This window comes from Vigna unguiculata, chromosome 6 (genome assembly GCF_004118075.2).
Source record: "Vigna unguiculata cultivar IT97K-499-35 chromosome 6, ASM411807v1, whole genome shotgun sequence".
NCBI lineage: Eukaryota > Viridiplantae > Streptophyta > Magnoliopsida > Fabales > Fabaceae > Vigna > Vigna unguiculata.
In genome coordinates this window covers 19,890,840-19,904,123 of record NC_040284.1, presented here as the reverse complement: position 1 = coordinate 19,904,123, position 13,284 = coordinate 19,890,840, and the positions used below count along the sequence as shown (strand labels likewise).

Here is a 13,284-nt window from a genome sequence, read left to right as displayed (position 1 = left end):
TTTCAGGGTTAAATAATATTTTGGTGGTTTAAAATGGGATACATTGTCCAAATTATCCCATGTCACATACCTCATTTTCCTGCAACTATTACTTGGTGAACAATTAACAATTAAGTGGTGACATTCTTATCACTTCTTGAACAACATCAAAATATCATATCACCAATGGGTATAAAATATGACCACCACCTTTAGAAAGTCATACCATGCTAATAAATTGTTTTCAAGGTTAAATAATATTCGGGTAGTTTAAAATGAGATAACTTGTCCAAGTTATCCAACATCACATGACCTCATTTCACTGCAACTATTACTTGGTGAGCAATTCACAATTAAATGGTGACCTGTTTATCCTTTTTGTACAAGTTTACAATCTTAGATCACCTATAACGGAGAAAATATGTTCACCACCTTTAATTATATTATATCAAAAGTTGTTTAATGTGGCATTAATTGGCCAAAATAGCCAACAACACATGACCTTATTTGACTGCAAATTTTATGTATTCACCACTCAATAATTAAGTTCTGACCTCTGCTCATATTTTTTGCACAAAATCAAAATCTCATATTTTAGAAAACCAATTTTACTTTCTTCTTCACCATAAAAATATGGTTCGCACACCTTATAACAACATAACTCAAACTATTCAATACACAAAATATGAATCAAAAACACAAACTAATGCAAAACACATGCAACTAAACTTGATCCAAAACTACAAAGGGAGTCATAACCCTAAAGGCACAACATCAAAAACAATAATCCTTCAACCAATTGGGTTTGAGATTGCGTTAGGGTTCAACAATAAGATAGAAACTTCGGAAAATAGGACCATAGAAATTCGTCTTCTCCCACACCCTATTCTGGATTTAACTTCAACCCTAGGTTCACCAAAATGGTCGCGCTTCACCTCTTCTCCCAAATCACTTCAACACGAAGAAAAATCTCTTCTCCTTACCACTTGTGATAATGCGCGAGAGAGAAAACACAACAAATCTTCCACCTAACTCGTTCTCTCTTTCCCTTCCTTGGTGAAACAATCAATTGTTTCGCCGAGACAGTAAAAATGTTCGAGCATGGTAAAAGACTTTATGCGAGAGCCACTTTTTTTTTTTAAATTGAAACTGTCACCACAATTTTTACCTAAGTTCTTTTATTAAATAATTTTAAATTAAAAAACAAAATCCACGTTTGCAAGCCATGTCAGGAAGTCAGCTTGAAGTTAAAAACTAGTAATTAACATACCATTATCCTATTATTATTAGGTTAAAATACCTTTTTGGTTCTAATTTTAGTCAAGTTTTTTCAAATAAGTCCTAATTTTGGTTTTGTGTTCAAATAGGTTTCAATTTTCGTCAATTTTATTCAATTGGGTCCTTTTTTGCTAACATCGTTTAAATCATTAACGACCATGAACAGTGACTGCCACGTGTCACTTCGTGGTTTTTTTGAATTATTTTTATTTTTATTTTTATTTTTTTTAAATGTTTTTTTCAAAATTTTTAATTTTTTTTAAATTTTTTTAAATGTACACGTGTCAACCCAAGAGTGTGACACGTGTCACTTCGTAGTCTTTTTGAATTTTTTTTAAAATTATTTTAATTTTAATTTTTTTTAAATATCCACGTGTCAACCCAGTAGCGTGCCACGTGTAAAAGTCAATGTTCTAAATTCAATTTGGTCCCTATATTTGTTATTTTTGTTCAATTAGGTCCCAATTTTTGTTAACATTGACCAATTTGGTCCCTCTCCAAATTAAAACCAAATTTAATTTTTATATTAAAATTTATTTTTTTATTAAATATTTTTATATAATATATTAAAATTCACATCATTATAACTTTGATATAAAAATTAAATTTAGTCACATTTTTGATAGGGACCAAATTGGTTAATGTTAACAAAAATTGAGATCTAATTGAACAAAAATAACAAATATAGAGAACAAATTGAATATAGAATATTGACTTTAACACGTGGCATACTACTGGGTTGACACGTGGACATTTAAAAAAAATTTAAAAATTTTTAAAAAATTTAAAAAATATAAATAAAAAAAAAAAAAATTCAAAAAAACCACGAAGTGACACGTGACAGTCATTGTTCATGACAATTAATGATTTAAACGGTGTTACCAAAAAAGGATCCAATTGAATAAAATTGACGAAAATTGGGACCTATTTGAACACAAAACCAAAATTAGGACTTATTTAAAAAAAATTGACGAAAATTGGGACCAAAAAGATATTTTAACCTTATTATTATTATTATTATATATATAATTTTTTTTCATTTATTTCCATATCATCAATATTTGTAGTTTTGAATTTTTTCAATCTCTATTTTTTGTCTATTTTGTTAATTTCAGTCATTCATCTCATTTTTAGTGTTTATTTTTAATCCCTTTAGAGAAATATTAAAGAGTAAACGTAAATTATTCACATACTTAAAAATAAAAACAATAATATTTTCAGAATTATTTTTAAAACAATTTTATTAAAGCAAATAATATATATTAATCAGCAAAAATATTCAAGCTCAATTTTCTACAAATTTCTCAGGTAAAAAGACAACACTTCATCCCCTTGTTCCCCACCTGTGCGTGAGTTTCCACTACAATCATCACACACTGCTCACAATAATCACAGTTACTGCGAATCTTTCTACTCAAGCTTGAGAAAAGTGCTTCCCAGATTCGTTGCTTCCACCATGGAGGAACAAATCCCGTTTAAGAATCTCCATAGCCGAGAGTATTCGGGTCACAAGAAGAAGGTACCCTTTTGCTCCCTCTTTCTCATTCATGGTAAACGCGTTCAAAGCTCGTCACTTTCGTGCCTCTTATGCTTGAAACCTTTGGTTTGTGTGGAAAACAAGCCCCTTTTCAATTTTCTGCTTCAATTATGAAATGGGTGTTTTTTGTTTTTTCCCCAATAGGTGCACTCTGTGGCGTGGAATTGCATTGGCACAAAACTTGCTTCTGGCTCTGTGGACCAAACTGCGCGAATATGGCATATTGAACCACATGGGCATGTGAGATTACTCCTCATTGCTCCCCTCTATTTTTGTGTTTGTGGCCCAAATTTTAATTTTGCATTGATATATAATAGCTGTCTGAAGAATGAGACAACATGTTATCTTGTTTAATTTCATTGATTAAATTATATTAGCCTTCGGTCCGGGCCGACTTGTAGGTTGTTGTACCTGATTATGGCTTGTGGCTATGGAATAAAAGTGTCATTATTCACGAAGAGATTCTGTCATTTGATTGGAGAAAGCATAAGTTAGAGTTTACAAAGAATGTAGTAGGAGTGCTGTTTGTGAAAAAATTGAATACCCAAGTGCTGATATCTTGTTTAATAATTTTCACTTTGAAATTACTTTGGGAAGCTTTTTACTTTATGGGGATTAGATAAGATGACCTCTAAAGGATTTGGGTTTAGAGATTTAACCAACGGTTAATCCTTGAAGTATGTTAGCAGAAGGAAGAGTTAAACTTAATGTGGAGATGTATCTAGAGCAGGGAAAGGACTAGAGTCTGTTGGAATCAGTGGATGAGGGTTTTCAAATTGATTACTTCTGTGATCCAAAACGACGGTAATGTTAGAGAGGATGTTTCTATTAGAATTCGATCTTGTTTGATCAAATCAATAATGACATTGTGAACTCTGCATAATCTGAAAGGAAATCCTTACTGAAGCTTTAGGTCAAATGTTTATTTTTCCAGTCTCGTTCAGTAAATGAAACATGATGTTTATTGTAGGGCAAGGTCAAAGATATGGAACTGAAAGGTCACACTGACAGTGTGGATCAGCTATGCTGGGACCCCAAACATGCTGATTTGATTGCAACTGCATCGGGTGACAAGACTGTTCGCTTGTGGGATGCTCGAAGTAAGTGATTATTCAGATACACAGATTATTTTAGAGTGTCATATCAGAAGGGAGGAGATTTATTGTGGCTTTTTATACTTTGGGAGACCTTAATGCATTGCATGGTTATATTTTTTCTTGATCCAATACAAACCTATACCATAATGCACAAATAATTGTTTTTTTTACTTGAAAATATTTCTGTAGGTAAGATACGTGCTTTTTTTGTTAATAGTTGGAAAAAATGCTAATTGAGTTAGCTCAACGGAAGTCTAAAATGATGTAAACAGATTATTTATTATTTTGATGGAGGGCCAGGGAGGGGGCTTGGAAAAGGTTTATGATGTTTGGTTTCTGCAGGTGGAAAATGCTCACAACAGGCAGAACTTAGTGGGGAGAATATCAACATCACTTACAAACCTGATGGGACTCATGTAGCTGTTGGTAACAGGGTATGTGACACAATCCATTTGCTTTAAGCTCTGAAATGCAGTTGTAGTGGTGATTGGATATCAGTACCAACTATAGGCTGTTTTGCTTGAATTGTTTCTTGCTCTAGAATCATTAGATCTGTAGTTATTAAATAGACTATGTCTATGGTTCGCTTGCTGTTTTGGTGTGGTAAAGTTATTCCTTGTTTTGTGTTTAATAGGATGATGAATTAACAATACTGGATGTTCGGAAGTTCAAACCAATTCACAGGCGCAAGTTCAATTATGAGGTATAAACTAGTTTATACTTCATTCTTGTTGTTGGATCCGTTTCTTTCAATTTGTTAAAGCTGTTATTGAGGATAAGAAATGATGTTGGAACTTGAAAATTATGAGTAACTTGTCTTTAATTAGCCTTTACCAGCGTAATTGGTAAAATACATGTTATGTTTGTTTATTCTTGAACTATTGAGCCCATAAACCCATTAGTATATGTTGTATATAAATATATCCCTTTATTTTTTATTTTAAGGGAATACAATTAAGTTTCTACATGGTTTTAGAGCGAGGTTTTTTCTGCCCTTTATTATTAAAAAGATGTCTAGTTCATCCTCTTCCAAGTTCGTGCCTTTTTCTCTGCTTTCACTTCTACTCCAGCCATTGCAACAGAGAAAGTATGGGGTTTATCCATTTATGTTTTGTGGTCCAAGGCTGTTGAGAAGTGGTGTATTGGACAAGGATTGAAGAATCACCTCTACACTAAGCTTGAAGGTGTGAAGAGGATAGGGAAATTTGCTAAAAATGATACTTTGTTGTTCTGCACTCTGATATTAGGCCCAGAAGTTCATTAGTATATTTTTGTGTATAGGTATATCCTTGTACTCTTATTTTTCATTTAAGTGAATAGAATTCAGTTTCTACATGGCAATCTGATTATCTTCACTTTTAGACCTTCCAACCATGTTGAGGAATAGGAATTGAAATTTGCAGTCCAATAAAGGGCTTGGCTTTCAATTCCTTGCTTTTGAAACCTGATGAGTCTTTTAAAATATACATAGTGTTGTTTTTTCACTATATCCACACCAGTGTAAGTCTTTAAGGATTCACCCTGTATGGAAAATAGTGTGGATTACTATATGAACGAATACCATAATGCTTCTACTTCCCATAACATACCCTCACTTTCTGAACTAACCGTATTTTTTGGTTCCTAGCTTTTGTTTTCTTCTCTTTTTGCATTCATCTCAATTGAAGTTCTAACTCCTTCATTATCATTGTTTTTGTCAATTACACCAAACTTATATTTTGGGAGGTCATACGCGTCCATCTGTGATTTACACACAATACTTAAACAGTGTTACATCCTTTATGTTTAGCACAAAGGGAAACATAACTCTATCAGGAAGAATTGATTCCATTGAACTCAATGATTGTTTTTTTCTTTTTCTAGGTAAATGAGATTGCTTGGAACATGACAGGCGAGATGTTCTTTCTAACAACAGGAAATGGTAAGATCATTGACTGACTTGGTACTTTCTAAAACATGAATCTCAACTTGGGCTTTCTAAAAAATAAAGTAGAGGACTTTCTTATATTTTTATTATTACATCTTGCCCTCTCAGGGACTGTGGAAGTACTGTCTTACCCATCCCTTCGACCTCTTGACACTCTCATGGCTCATACAGCCGGTTGTTATTGCATTGCAATTGATCCAGTAGGAAGGTATGTTTCCAAATGTTTGTCATGTCTGGTCTCATTGATAGCATTTCAATTAAAAAGTTAGATACAAATATACAACCATATATCTGACTCTAAATTTTTAATTTGTTGTTTTCATTTCCATCAATTGAGTATCCTTACTTTCCAATAGAAAAAGTTTCTACAAAAGGACGTAACAAATAAATAATGCCATCTTATTCTGGCAGATATTTTGCCGTTGGAAGTGCTGATTCCCTTGTCAGCCTGTGGAACATCTCAGAGATGCTCTGTGTGCGTACCTTCACAAAGCTGGAGTGAGTTTTCAATGTTTGTGTATTCAGCTTTCATTCTTTAGGCTATATTGATTGTTTATCTTGTTTTTGTGACAAATATGGAATGCTTGTTTGTTTCTTAGGTGGCCTGTCCGGACAATTGGCTTCAATTATACTGGGGATTTAATTGCTTCTGCAAGTGAAGACTTGTTCATTGATATAGTAAGTTACACGATTCTCTTTCTTGGTTTCTTTCTTAAATGCTTCTGCAAAAGAAGACTTGTTCATTGATATAGTATGTTACATGACTTTCTTTCTCGTTTTCTTACTTGCCTTCTTTTTTGCTTGTTTTCTTGCTTTCTATCTTGCTTGCATTCTTTCTTTCTTGTTTACTTTCGTTCTTGCTTTCTTTCTTGTTTTCCTTCTTTTGCTTTCTTTCTCGCCCGCTTTCTTTCCTGCTTTCTTTCTTTCTTTTTTGCTTTCTTTCCCACTTTTTTTTTCATTGTTGCTTTCTTGCCTTCTTTCTTGCTTCTTTCCTGCTCTATTTCTTGCTTGCTTGCTTTCTTGATTTTTTTTCTTGCTTTCTTGTTTCCTTTCTTTTTTGCTTTCTTTTTTGCTTTCTTTCTTGATTTCTTCCTTGACTGCTTTCTTGTTTCCCTTCTTTCTTGATTTGCTTTCTTTCTTGCTTTTGTCTTGCGTTCTTTCTTGGTTTCTTGCTTGCTTGCTTTTTTTCTTGTTTTTGTTTTTGCTTTCTTTCTTGTTTTTGTTCTTGCTGCATTTGTTCCCGCTCTCTTTCTTTCTTGATTCCTTTCTTGCTTGCTTTCTTTCTTGATTCCTTTCTTGCTTTCTTTCTTCCTTGCTTTATTTATTTCTTTCTTTCTTTCTTTCATTCGATCTTGCTTTCTTTCTTGCTTTCTTTCTTTCGTTCGATCTTGCTTTCTTTCTTGCTTTCTTTCTTTCATTCGATCTTGCTTTCTTTCTTGCTTTCTTGTTTCCTTTATTGCTTTCTTTCTTTCTTTCTTGTTTCTTGTTTCCTTTCTTTCTTGCTTTCTTTCTTGTGTTCATTCATGGTTTCGTTCTTTCTTGCTTTCTTTCTTCAACTCTTTCATGGTTTTGTTCTTTCTTGCTTTCTTTTTTGCGTTCTTTCTTGCTTTTTTTTGGCTTGTTTTCTTTCTTGCTTTCTTTTTTTCTTGCTTTATTTCTTGCTTTCTTCCTTCCTTTCTTGCTGACTTGATTGATTGATTGCTTTCTTTTTTGCTTTCTTTCTTGCTTTTTTCTTGATTTTTTCTTGCTTTCTTTCTTGCTTGTTTTCTTGCTTTCTTTCTTGATTGCTATCTTTCTTTCTTTCTTTCTTGATTGCTTTCTTTCTTGCTTTTTTCTTGGTTTCTTTCTCTTTCTTTCTTGCTTTTTTCTTGCTTGCTTGCTTTCTTGTTTCCTTTCTTGCTTTCTTTCTTTCTTATTTTCTTTATTGTTTTCTTTCTTGCTTTCTTTCTTTCTTATTTTCTTTCTTATTTTCTTTCTTGTTTCTTGTTTCCTTTCTTGCTTTCTTTCTTGTGTTCTTTCATGGTTTCGTTATTTCTTGCGTTCTTTCATGGTTTCTGTTAAGATATCTTTAATATCTTATTTTCTGTTTCTATTGTTATTATTCTTCATATGTATTTTGGGCTTAGCCCATATGTTCTTTATTATAAATACAACCTCTATGTGTATTTTCTGCACAAGGAAGATTAATCTTAATCCCTATTTTTCTTATATTCAATATGGTATCAGAGCTGATGGTTAAAACCGGCTCAGACGAGTGCAATATGGTTCTAGTATCGAAAGTCTTCCTGGCAAGGATTCAAAGTAAGCATGTCCCGTTAAGAACGACGGTACAGAAAAAGGCAGAAAAGGAGTACTCGTGGTTGGGAATAAATGAGAAAGTAGAGCACTATATAAATAATAAAGATCCATAAACTCATTGCCTTAAGGTTTTGGGTTGAGAGTGGTGTCAATACTTTATGTTGGTTCTTTTTTTGCTTTCTTTCCAGCTTTCTTTTTGCTTTTTTCTTTTTTGGTTTCTTTCTTGCTTTCTTTCTTGTTTCTTTCTTGCTTTCTTTCTTGCTTTTTTCTTGGTTTCTTTCTTGCTTTTTCTCTTGCTGTTCTTGCTTTCTTTCTTGTTTCTTGTTTCCTTTCCTGCTTTCTTTCTTATTTTCTTTGTTGTTTCTTGTTTCTTTTCTTGCTTTCTTTCTTGTGTTCTTTCATGGTTTTGTTCTTTCTTGTGTTCTATCATGGTTTCGTTCTTTCTTACTTTCTCTCCCGCTTTCTTTCTTTCTTATTTTCTTTGTTGTTTCTTGTTTCTTTTCTTGCTTTCTTTCTTGTGTTCTTTCATGGTTTTGTTCTTTCTTGTGTTCTATCATGGTTTCGTTCTTTCTTACTTTCTCTCCCGCTTTCTTTTTGGCTTTTTTCTTTCTTTCTTGCTTTCTGCCTTCCTTTCTTGCTTACTTGATTGATTGATTGCTTTCGCTTTCTTGCTATTCTTGCTTTTTTATTGCTTTCTTTCTTGTTTCTTTCTTGCTTGTTTTCTTGCTTTCTTTCTTGTTTCTTTCTTGCTTGTTCTCTTGCTTTCTTCCTTTCATTCTTGCTTGTTTTCTTGCTTTCTTTCATTCTTGCTTTCTTTCATTCTTGCTTGTTTTCTTGCTTTCTTTCATTCTTCCTTTCTTTCTTGATTTTTTTCTTGCTTGTGTTCTTGCTTTCTTTCTTGCTTGATTTCTTGTTTCCTTTCTTGCTTTCTTTCTTATTTTCTTTCTTGTTTCTTGTTTCCTTTCATGCTTTCTTTCTTGTGTTCTATCATGGTCTTTCTTGCTTTCTTTCTTGTGTTCTTTCATGGTTTTGTTCTTGCTTTCTTTCCCGCTTTCTTTTTGGCTTGTTTCTTTCCTGGTTTTTTTTTTCTTGCTTTCTTCCTTCCTTTCTTGCTTACTTGATTGATTGATTGCTTTCTCTTTCTTTCTTTTCTTGTTTTCTTTCTTGGTTTCTTTCTTTTTTTCTTGCTATTTTCTTGCTTTCTTTCTTTCATTCTTTCTTTCTTCCTTTTTTTCTTGATTGCTTTCTTTCTTTCTTCCTTTCTTTCTTGGTTTCTTTCTCTTTCTTTCTTGCTTTTTCTTGGTTTCTTGCTTTTTTTCTTGCTTTTGTTCTTGCTTTCTTTATTGCTTTCTTGCTTTGCTTTCTTTCTTATGTTCTTTCTTGTTTCTTGTTTCCTTTCTTTCTTGCTTGCTTGATTGATTGCTTTCTCTTCCTTTTCTTGGTTTCTTTCTTTCTTTCTTGCTTTTTTCTTGCTTTTTTTCTTGCTTTCTTGTTTCTTTCTTGCTTGTCTTGCTTTCTTTCTTTCATTCATTCTTCATGGTTTTGTTCTTTCTTGTGTCCTTTCATGGTTTCGTTCTTTCTTGCTTTCTTTCCCGCTTTCTTTTTGGCTTCCTTTCTTTCTTGTTTTATTCCTTCCTTTCTTGCTTACTTGATTGATTGATTTCTTTATTCTTGCTTTTCTTGCTCTCTTTCTTTCTTTCTTTTTTGCTTTTTCCTTGCTTTCTTTCTTGGTTTCTTTCTTACTTGTTTTCTTGCTTTCTTTCTTGGTTTCTTTCTTACTTGTTTTCTTGCTTTCTTTCTTACTTGTTTTCTTGCTTTCTTTCTTACTTGTTTCTTGCTTTCTTTCTTTCATTCTTCCTTTCTTTCTTTCTTACTTGTTTCTTGCTTTCTTTCTTTCATTCTTCCTTTCTTTCTTGCTTTCTTTCTTGCTTGTTTTCTTGCTTTAATTCTTGCTTTCTTTCTTTCTTCCTTGCTTTCTTTCTTTCTTCCTTGCTTGCTTTCTTGTTTCCTTTCTTGCTTTCTTTCTTGCGTTCTTTCATGGTTTCGTTCTTGCTTTCTTTCCCGCTTTCTTTTTGGCTTGCTTTCTTTCTTCCTTTCTTTCTTGCTTTCTTGATTGCTTTCTTTCTTGCTTTTTTCTTGGTTTCTTTCTTGCTTTTGTTCTTGCTTTCTTTCTTTCTTTCTTTCTTCCGTTCTTGCCTTCTTTGTTGCTTGCTTGTTGCCTTGTTTCCTTTCTTGCTTTTTTTCTTTCTTGCCTTCTTTCTTGCTTCCGTTCTTCTGATCTTTCATGGTTTCGTCGTTCTTTCTTGTTTTCTTTCTCATGTTCTTCTTCTGATCTTTCATGGTTTCGTTCTTTCTTGTGTTCTTTTATGGTTTCATTCTTTTTTGTTTCCTTTCTTGCATTCTTTCATGGTTTCGTTCTTTCTTGCTTTATTTTTTTCTTGATTTCTTTCTTCCTTTCTTGCTTACTTGATTGATTGATTGCTTTCTTTCTTGGTTTCTTTCTTGCTGTTTTCATGCATTGTTGCTTTCTTTTTTTAATTGCTACTTTATGAAACAGTCAAATGTTCAAACTGGAAGAACAGTGCATCAAATTCCTTGCAGAGCCGCTATGAACAGTGTTGAGTGGAATCCTAAGTACAACTTACTTGCATATGCTGGTGATGACAAAAACAAGTATCAGGCTGATGAAGGTATCATTTTTTTTTTGTGTGCGTCTGAAGTGTTAATTGAAACACAATGACACTGCTAACTTCTGTGCACTTTGGTTGCAGGTGTTTTTCGCATTTTTGGTTTTGAAAATGCTTAGTATTTGTTAAAGGCATATTTTTTTGGTATTTATTTGAGTATGCAAAGAAAGGGAAATGGACACTTGAGAATGGAGGTTGATTTGTATTATGAATGGATTGGATTTTTGGACCATATATGAATAGGGTAAAGGAATTTTTTTTCATTTTTTTTAGTAATTTTAATATTTTTTTAACAATTTATGTTATAGAAGTTATGACCTCCACAGGATAGAGTTATTGATGTAGTTAAAAGTATTGATGATACAATTCTCCAATTAGAATTGAAGATATCACTCTAGTAATCTAGACATATATAATTCGACATCAGATTGTCAATTGTAAAATGCTGAAAAAAAAAAAGAAAGAATTTCAATTTATTTTAATTACGTTTTAAATTATTTGTAATTTGGTAAATCTCCTTAATTAGAGGGACTATCAACTTATAAATTGGTTTCAGTTTGGTAATTAATAGTATCATTCAATCAAGAATTTTGTAACTGTATGAATTTTGTAACTATATTATTAACAGTAAAAAAAACCACCCTATTGATCTGCTTCAAGTTTGTTGCATGAAATGCTCTTATCTTTCCAAGAACAGCACCAAAACCAGCATCAAAATGGCATTAATTTCTTATCTACCAACCTACCAAAAAGCTTTATTTGGGAACAGGGAACACTCGCAGGTTGAACGAACATCAGCCAAAAAAAGACAGAATTTTTTTATATTTATGGGAAATAAGAATAATACAATGTTACATGAACTAAACAAAGAATGAAAGAATTTGTTTATAACTTTGTGTGAAATAAGAATAATAATACAATGTCGTTACATTGAAATGAATTGTAAAAAATTAGATCTTGTACACACACACTTGGCTAGATTTATTGCAAGAGATTGTTCCAAGAAATGAAAGGATGAGTCAAAATTGAAGCAGCAAGCAGTGGTAACTGCATTGTAGATAGAGTTCCCAACATTGTAGATTTGTCAAGAGCACACAAGAGGTGTTACTTCCAGCAATCAGCAACACAACCATCGAGTGAATCCTTCTCAAAATAAACAATGAACTTCAAAAATGTGTCTTCTGTCTCCCATAGGTGGTCCTGTAGCATGAAATATCACATGCTCAAGCCCCTCTCCTTGCAAAATCTGAACTTTGCATTGAAACATGAGGCTTCTCTTTTGTTCAAAAGGGTTCATCGGACCAAATCTGCTTCATTCCCCAGCAAAAGACTAAACAAATGAAACAGACAGACCATAAAAAACAACAGTATTTTCCTCAAATTAAGGAACAAGCTTTACCAAGTATAAAGTTGCCATCTTTAGAAACATCGACTGTGAAAAACCAGAAATGGATTTTGTATGTAAAAATTATTGTAGACAAAAATTGTACCACAACAAGTCCCTCAGCAACAAATTGATGCTCCAAGGAGGAGGCAGATCCATGATCAGAAGCCACAGAGGAGCAACTTGGAAACAGGAAACATGAAACCTGTAAAACAAACAAGGGAAATGGTGAGTAAGTTCTTAGAACACCAAGTGAGTGGTCCCCACTTGATCTCAACACTGGAACTCTTCATCCTCTTTCCACTGTTAGGCTCCTTAGAGAGATCAAAACTAGCCCCTTTCATCCTCAATTCCTGAATGCACCTTGTCACAGCCCTCCCATCACTCTTCTCCCTCTGCAACTGCCCCCACACCTTCCAATACCTGTGCACCTTCACCTGAACAAGAACCACAAACACAAGGGAGGTGCAGAGGGACAACATGGAGGGAAGCCACCACTTGTGGCAAACACTGTGGTGGGCCTGCTGGGCCTCTTGGTGGGCCCTGGCCCATGAAGTGAACAAGAGGGTCAGGAAGAAGCCATGGAAGATGAAGAAGAAAGAAGACAGTTGAAACAGTTCAGCTTTGATGGTGTCCATCCTTGTCTCCTTGTGAGCAATGCGTTTTGCAAAGAGTTCTTCCTCTCTCTGCCATAGCTTCAGAAGCAGAAGGTGGCCTGGACTTTCTGAGATTTCTGTCAAAGGGTGATCCTCTATTGCCTCAATCATGTTGCTTGTCATGGAACACAACACATTCTTGGGATGAAGATGGTGTTCTTGCTCAACTGGGATTTCTACTACATGGGTATCTTTTGTTTCACCCATTGTTGTTATGAGAAAAGATTAAAGTAAGAGAAGAATGTGATAACACAAAGATGGTGGATTGTTCTTGAACAAGGAAGAGGAGAGAAGAAAGAAATGAGAAATTGTTGTTGTTGAGAAAGAGAAAGGGAAAGCGAGAGTTGAAAGTGAAGTAGTGTAATTGAGAAGAGATATCTAACGTTATATATTATTTTGGTTATCAACCGTTACAATGAAGGTTCCAACGGTAACATTTCC

The 13,284-nt window shown here is 33.6% G+C and overlaps 2 protein-coding genes across 2 annotated transcripts; one reads left to right on the top strand and one right to left on the bottom strand.

The window, feature by feature from the left end:
• Positions 1-2,552: 2,552 nt before the first annotated feature.
• On the top strand, positions 2,553-11,154 carry LOC114188712 (THO complex subunit 3). The gene is made up of 11 exons (XM_028077333.1): positions 2,553-2,776; positions 2,939-3,034; positions 3,765-3,894; positions 4,234-4,325; positions 4,526-4,594; positions 5,755-5,812; positions 5,927-6,026; positions 6,230-6,316; positions 6,418-6,496; positions 10,674-10,806; positions 10,888-11,154. The coding sequence occupies exons 1-11, from the start codon at positions 2,714-2,716 to the stop codon at positions 10,920-10,922; spliced, it is 942 nt and encodes a 313-aa protein (XP_027933134.1). The 5' UTR covers positions 2,553-2,713; the 3' UTR covers positions 10,923-11,154.
• Positions 11,155-11,664: 510 nt separating this feature from the next.
• Positions 11,665-13,213, bottom strand: LOC114188713. The gene is made up of 2 exons (XM_028077334.1): positions 12,294-13,213; positions 11,665-12,133 (listed from the first exon to the last, which is right to left on the bottom strand). The coding sequence occupies exon 1, from the start codon at positions 13,048-13,050 to the stop codon at positions 12,349-12,351; it is 702 nt and encodes a 233-aa protein (XP_027933135.1). The 5' UTR covers positions 13,051-13,213; the 3' UTR covers positions 11,665-12,133; positions 12,294-12,348.
• Positions 13,214-13,284: the final 71 nt, after the last annotated feature.